The sequence below is a fragment of the Austrofundulus limnaeus genome, unplaced genomic scaffold (assembly GCF_001266775.1).
Source record: "Austrofundulus limnaeus strain Quisiro unplaced genomic scaffold, Austrofundulus_limnaeus-1.0 Scaffold95, whole genome shotgun sequence".
NCBI lineage: Eukaryota > Metazoa > Chordata > Actinopteri > Cyprinodontiformes > Rivulidae > Austrofundulus > Austrofundulus limnaeus.
In genome coordinates, this window is record NW_013952497.1 from 750,152 (window position 1) to 757,467 (window position 7,316).

General features: G+C 39.3%; 1 protein-coding gene across 4 annotated transcripts in view; it reads left to right on the top strand.

Moving 5' to 3' along the window:
• The window catches only part of LOC106520631 (WD repeat-containing protein 49), a 50,925-nt gene that overhangs the window by 39,551 nt on the left and 4,058 nt on the right, over nucleotides 1-7,316 (top strand). For 3 of the 4 annotated variants that reach the window (XM_014012836.1, XM_014012835.1, XM_014012837.1), the window contains 3 exons: nucleotides 5,754-5,825; nucleotides 6,049-6,105; nucleotides 6,518-6,708. In XM_014012836.1, coding sequence (XP_013868290.1) covers nucleotides 5,754-5,825; nucleotides 6,049-6,105; nucleotides 6,518-6,708 — 320 coding nt within the window. The remainder of the gene's footprint in view (nucleotides 1-5,753; nucleotides 5,826-6,048; nucleotides 6,106-6,517; nucleotides 6,709-7,316) is intronic. The other variant, XM_014012838.1, reaches the window with a different exon arrangement.

Sequence of the window (7,316 nt, forward strand, 5' to 3'; positions counted from 1 at the left end):
GTGGGGGGGCATAACAAAAAGATAATGTTTTTGTCAATCTGACACAGAATGGCAGGTTCTATGGCACCTTTTCAATATTTGCCTGAACTAGACGAAGGTTGGGGTGGGTTTAAAAGATATGTGGCCTGTTTAGGTACCAACAGTCAGACGTGTAAAGTAACCAAGTACAAATACAGTACTTGGTTACTTTACTTAAGTAGAAATTTTAGTTATCTTCACTTTACTATAGTAATTGTTTTTCAGCCAGGTTCTCATACTGTATTTTAAAAATAGACTCATTGTTTCCATTTCATTTTGGCTTTATTTTATTTTGGCATGATTTAGATAAAAATAACAACAAAAACCTATCCAGCTATAAACTATCTGGCACTTCCCGTATAGAGTGAATTCAAGTTGTTGAAATGGGTAACCTAGCGCATCTAATTTTTTATATTAACGTTATTATAACAATGTCATTATGGCCTTTAGGAAAATGTTTTTTTTTTTTTTTGTCGAGGTCACATCTAATATAATTTTGGAAAGTATAACAACTCACTTTTACTCAAGATTTTATTTAATTATCAAGTACATTTTATATCGGAAATTGTATTTACTTTTGATGCAACAAATGTCAAACACTTTAAAACTTTTATTTAGGTAATGTTCTTTAACTTTTCCAAAGTAATTTTCTGATAAGATACTTGCTTTTGTTCAAGTATCAATTTGAGCTTTACTTGTACTTAATGCAAGACTGCCACAAGCACCGAATAAACTAATTTCATTCTGTTTTACACTCATTGCCCTAACTTCTGCCATGCTGGTTCACTAAAGAAAGCAACAGCACACCTTTTTAAAACCTGCTTGTTTTTGTTACTGTGTTAAAGTTTTTTTTTTTGCTAAAAACTCAATAATCTCCCTGACTCATTTCATCTAAACAAAGCAAGCATCAATCAAAAATAACTACTGTTCTAATGTTATTGACGACAACAAAGTCAAGGTCTCATTTTGAAGCTTTGTTTGAACTAAAATTTCAATCCATCCATCCATCCATCCATCCATCCATCCATCCATCCATCCATCCATCCATCCATCCATCCATCCATCCATCCATCCATCCATCCATCCATCCATCCATCCATCCATCCATCCATTTTCTGTACACGCTTCTTCCTTTTCAGGGTCGCGTGGATCACTGGTGCCCATATCCAGCAGTCACAGTGCGAGGGGCGGGGTACACCCTGGACAAGTCGCAAGTCCATCACAGGGCCTTAACTAAAATATCTGTTTATCAATTTACTGAGTATTTTCTAAAACATTGTAAAATAATAAAATTTAGATAGAAAATTCTTTTCGGTGTTTCTTGACCCTTGAACATAGTGTAAATTGCCTTTAAATCTTGTGCATCCACACTTAACTGATCACACTTTAAAGTACAAGGTGCGCTTAACAGTTTTCTTTTTCTGATTCTTCTCACAGAAATCCACCGAGTACAAGCCCAGCATGTTAAAAGCAGTGAACTTGGCAGCGTATGTCTCAGGGCTGCATTTGTCACATCAAAGCACATGTGGCGCCCAGTTATGCATTAGTGCCGCCAAGTGAAAACAGTAATGGCATCATGGCCACCAGTGATAAAAGTCAATTTAAAGTTTTGTCTGACTCTGGCATACTCCCGAGTAYAGTGTTTGTTTGTGCATTTTTAGACGTGTGCGTGTGCACACATGTCTGTTTGTGTCTCCAGTTGCAGCAGGAACATTTGGTTTATTTGGGACCGAGCCTCCTCATTCATATTCAGAGTCTTTGCGAGGTTCTGCTTGACTTCTCGCACACAAACACTATCTCACGCACACACACACACACAGCAAGATGCATGTACACTGGGGTTCTGTGTACTTCTTCAAATCGCAACCCTACTTTTCACTCTTCCAACTTCCCTTAATCCCTCGTGGCTGAGTAACTTCTGAGCAGCCAAGCCCCAACTCATCTGAACTTTGATTGATGACCAGAATGTTTCTCAAATGGAATTGCTTGGACAGACATCAAAATACTTTGACAACAAAGAGTTTTCTTTGTGAGCAGAGGGGGGCATTGGGTCAGTGTATTTATTGGAGAGTATTTCTACAGTCATAACAAAAAAGGTTGGGTAAAGGCTTTAGGATCACAAAATGATGCTGTATGAAATCTGATAAATAAAGTTTTATTTGAGATGATGTCAGTTCCCATTTGTAGCCCCTCCAGCTATGGTAACCACTACTGACACAACATATCTAAATCTCAAACAGAACTTTTGGTGGTTTGTTTGCTCTGGTGGTGATTTCAGAAACCGGAGCAAGATTTAAAAGCAAAGCTTGTGCTAAACAACCATGCATAAGTTTATTTTAGTACAAACTGGTGTTGATGAAGAAAACTGCAATGGGAATGAATGCAATTTGTACGTTAGTCAGACCGAATGTACCCATGTTTTTGGAAAAATTTAGGATTGATATATTAAAATGGAAATCTGGCACAGATAATGATTGAAAATACTCTCATTAAAACACTCTGACAAAGGTTAACACTAGCCAATGGTCTGGTCTGTATGTATTTTTGTGCACATGCATATATGCACATACATAATTTGCATGGTGCTTGCACATCTAGGGTGAGTCAACAGGTCTAGGACACCATTTTCCTTTAGAAAGCAAAAGGAAAATGACGTATCTGAATACCCTAGCTAGTTTTGGGTGAGGGGGCCTATCTTATAGACCATGTCCAGAACATGGCTGCTATCTCAGACCAAAATAAAAGGGTGTCTTGTGCCTTTTGACTCACCCTGTATACTGAGCCCATGAAGGCGTGCAAGGGGACATTGCACTCTTTACAACACCCTGTGTCAACCTGCACTGTGTTTTGATTTTTTGCATCAAAATGATAATGAATTAATCATCCCATGCATACCATTATCAATACAGTAGAGACAACTGTTTGTAGTGGTGCTGTAATCAGGAAGCAGCAATTGATGTTGATGGGTATCAGCCCATTTTTTCCCCCACATGTTCACACAAGGTATTTTTGCATTGCAGGTCTTAGGTCAGCCCATATTCAGAGAGTTTGCATTAGCCCTTATGGCCCAGTTCCATCCCGGTTTCTGGAACCCTGAGACCTGTGGTTCTATCTGGACTGGGCTACTTTGCCCGATTTGACTTCAGCTATTCATTGATTGGCTCACTTGACCAGAGGGCTTACCTCACACAGATTAAATTAACTTTACATGAATTGTTTGCAGTGAGTATAGTTTTTCTCACACAAGTTTAACCACACCAGTAGCGAGCTACTAAACAACAACAAGCTAACAAAAAGCTACCATTAGCTTATCGTTTTCTGTCACCCTGCCCTCTCGGCTTGTCATACTGCTGGATGACCCGATATAGCCTTTGTTGCTTTTTTGTTTAAGTTTGGTGTAGTCCGTGATTGTTGTGTCGCAAATTCAACAAATTAAGTTTCACATTTGTTTAATATTAGGATCCCGCCCACATTGAGGCGGCTTTTTTCTCAATTGCGAACACAACTAGGGCTGGGGTAGAATAAGGCCAGGCCAACTGGGCCGAGACAGGCCTTGCAATGCACAAATGCCTACAGTGCACCAACAGCTGGCCATGAATGGACCAGCATATATCAAACCACAACTGGACCAGTTGTGGCATGCCATCTTAAAAAAAAACAGTGCCAGGCTTTGCCCACATCTGGTTGACAGACCATTTGCCATACCAACAGTCAGCTASCAGTGGCAGCTTGACACCAGAYCTAGTCCACACTTGTCTGCAATGAAGGTGGCTTGCTTAGTGACAAAGTCTTGTTGCATGCACATACGTATGGTGGTACTGAGGAGAGAGGACCAGAATTATGTCTGGCATCATGGTACGAGGAGACACCACAATTGCATAACTTTCCATGTTTGTCCTGGTAGGCGTATACATGGTACATGTTTGTAGACTAACTGCATCATATAAAGGTCCTTCCCTGGTCATCAAGCCCTCCTGATCTTTCCACAGTCAAATAATGTATGTGAGATTACCTTGGACATATAGTCCATCCGTTGATGATTTGCCTGATCTTGAAACTCAGTTACCACAGCTGTGCATCGACTCGCAGCGAGAGAGGATAAAACAATTGTATGACTTCAGTCTGCATCAAATCATCAGTTGTATCTCCCGAGGGAGTTTCACACCACCCTGACATAGGATCAGCCATGTAACTGTATTGCCATCACTGTTGTCCATTTGACCTTATATTTGAAACACTGCAAGCAAAATTTTCACAAAGATTGCTCTGTTTCAAGGTCCTATTTTAGTTTAATTATTTTAATTAACTTTGCAATATCTTCTATACCCATGTATAAGCATTGCATAATGGTCCCTATGCAAATGTTAACCGGAAACCAAATAATTTAAAAAGAAACTGTTTAGATGTTCCCAAGTCTAAATGATAGAGCCTTCGATTCTATCATGAAATCACTGAGAAGCTATTTTAGTTATAACACAATCCTATTCTTTTTATACACTTTTGCAGGAATATGAGCTCTGAGATTCAAGTTCATTGCTTCTATTACTTTTTTCTAGCAGCTTTTATTGTGGTTGCAATCCCAGAACATTTACTGGCCAATAAAAAACAGATTCCTTTTTTTTTTCCTTTTTCATTGCTACAATGCTTCATTTTCACATTATGTAAAACTGCAAAACTTCATTGCTGCTGCTTTCATTGCGATGTATGAACAACGATGCCGCAAAGGGTGCAGCCTCTGAAAATTTAATGGGGTAATCCACACATTTTCATGGTCAAGGAGGAAAATAGGTCCACACATGTGTGTATGATTTCTTTATGATTTAGATTAGCAAAAGGGCACAAGTCTGAAAGTAACACAAATGCACATTTAAGCTAGATTTATTCCAGAAGCACACACTTTCATGCTCCTGGCCCCAAATTTTGATATGAAGATGGTGAAGAAACAAAGCAAAAAACAAGTTTGTATCAAATTAATCTTTAACCCTTAAAAATGCAAACACTTTCATGAATGCAGTGCACTTCTGTTCAGCATCATTAGTATTCTGCACCGTGGTTTGTTCTGTGTACTGTATGCGCTGTCAAAATTGCCCATGCTCAGTGCATCAAGGCACTCCTGCAACTTAATAAGGGAAATTAAGCCAATTGCATCTCAAAGGTTAAGCTTGCAAAGAGGATGCAGACAAGTACACTCTGTCCAGCCTCGTACACAAACTACATGATAAAAGTCACTTGAAATACAGACGCCGGCACTGAACTGCATGAATAATACAAGCGACCCACACTTTCATAAACTTTACACTTTTTTTTATTCGCACATACTCCGCTCCAACAGCTGAAACACTCTTCACACATTCTTTACCTCCTAATGTTGGCATCAAAACTTCACATGAGAGTCGTCTTTTATTAACATGCACAAACATGCAGGGTATGCTAGTTCACATAGTCGTAATGTAAATCGTTTTTGTGTGAGGTGAATATAAGAGTTGAGTTGAACGGTGAAACAGATGGCAGCTGGGGACAGATGTTAAGGGCTTAAAGTGGTTTTAGTGGTTGTTGTGCATGAATCCTAAACATGATGGTGTTAGGCTGACAAAAAAGTGCTTTGTCTACATATCTGCTGAGTCACCGTCAAAGAGGAGAGAGAAAGTAAATAGAAACCATTTTGCTTTAATTGTGCAACATTATTTGTCTCTAGTTTCTAATATTTTGTAGCCCTTTGTCTCTGCTGTGTGTAGGAAGTGATGATGGAGAGATCATCGTGTGGAACAGCAGCACAGAAAAGGCTGTGAAAACACTGCAGCGACAAGGTTAGGAAAGCAGTGATGTCTCTCACGCTGACAAATGCAAATATATTCAGTGCTCTACAATTATCAGGTGAAATTGGCTCCTTGTCTTTACGAACAGAAGAGTGTAAACTACTTGTTTTTCTGTGTTCATCTTTTTCCTCGCAATCTTTTTTTTTGTCTTTTCTTTCAATGTTTGGCTCAACTGGCACATTGTGGCGCACGCCTTGGCTCTTAAATTCAACAGAGAGCTCCACTGTCATCACCAGACTGCTTTTCATACCTGAACGCACCTCAGCTAAAGGTAAGACATTGAAAATAATAAAATAAATCAACTGCATTTTCTCAGTCTTAGTTTTGTTTTTATTTTCAACCTTTTATGCGAACTGACCACAAAATGGTATCTTAATAAAGCCAGATAGGATTTAACCAGCAACGTTGTTTTATAGTTTAATAAAATACTTTCAAACTCTACATCATCCCAGATGTTAAAGGAATATTTTCGAGTGAATTTGTTCTTTGCAGCAGTTTGATCTTGGCCTCATTCAGATTATTTGTAAATTCTTCAGATGACAGTTAAACTTCCATTTTCCCCAAATGAAATAATTTAAAGAACTATCTATAGCAAGTAACAAAGTATTCACAACTTTTTCACACACCCCGACTTCAAATGATCTGAACTGTGGCTTTAACTATTTGTGGATTAATTTTTTTAGGTGGTGCAGATTTGGTGTCCTGCGGTGGTTTGGGTGCTGTCCAGCTCTGGAACGTCCACCACGGACACCTGGTGGGACGGTTCACAGCACACCAAATGAATTTGGGATCTATTGTCATGGCCGTCAGTCCCTGTGGGAAATATTTAGCAACAGCCGATAAAAAGGGAACAATCATWACGTGGGACATAGAGGTAGGATTTTGTTGCACACATGCAGACTGCAGCGGGTCACACTTAATCACTCTCTGTCCGGGACAGCGTTTGCGCATGAGGAGAGAAAGTGACAAAGACAGTGATGGAGTTTGGGGAGCCAGAGGGAGTGACACAGATCAAGACGAGTACTGTAATGAACAGCGAAGAAAGAGYGGATTAGATTAGGCATGTTGTTCAAACTGTCTGTCACTCTGAGGCCTCAGCAGCTTGCCAAAGTACATTCAGGGCTGTGAATCATTTAGAAAATCTACCCTGATTTATTAACAGAAACATCCAATCCTTTCTGGTATTTTAATGGAAAATCTTCAAGCAAGAGTGTTAAGTATGGGCCCGTGTTTATAAAACTTCTTAGAATTACTCTTAAGAATGCTGCTAAGAGTGGACTTAAGTGTAAAAAATCTTAGTTAAAAGCTGAGAGTAAAAGTCAGTTATCAAGCGTCTCAGTCTTACTTTGAGTGAAATGTAGGAGTAATTCTTAAGTGTCAGTCTTAGAGCTGGTTTGCGACACCTGGCTGTAAAGCTAATCCTGGATGGCGCAGTTAAAAAAAAAAAAAAAACGGGCATGGACCAACCACTGCCTCGGATTC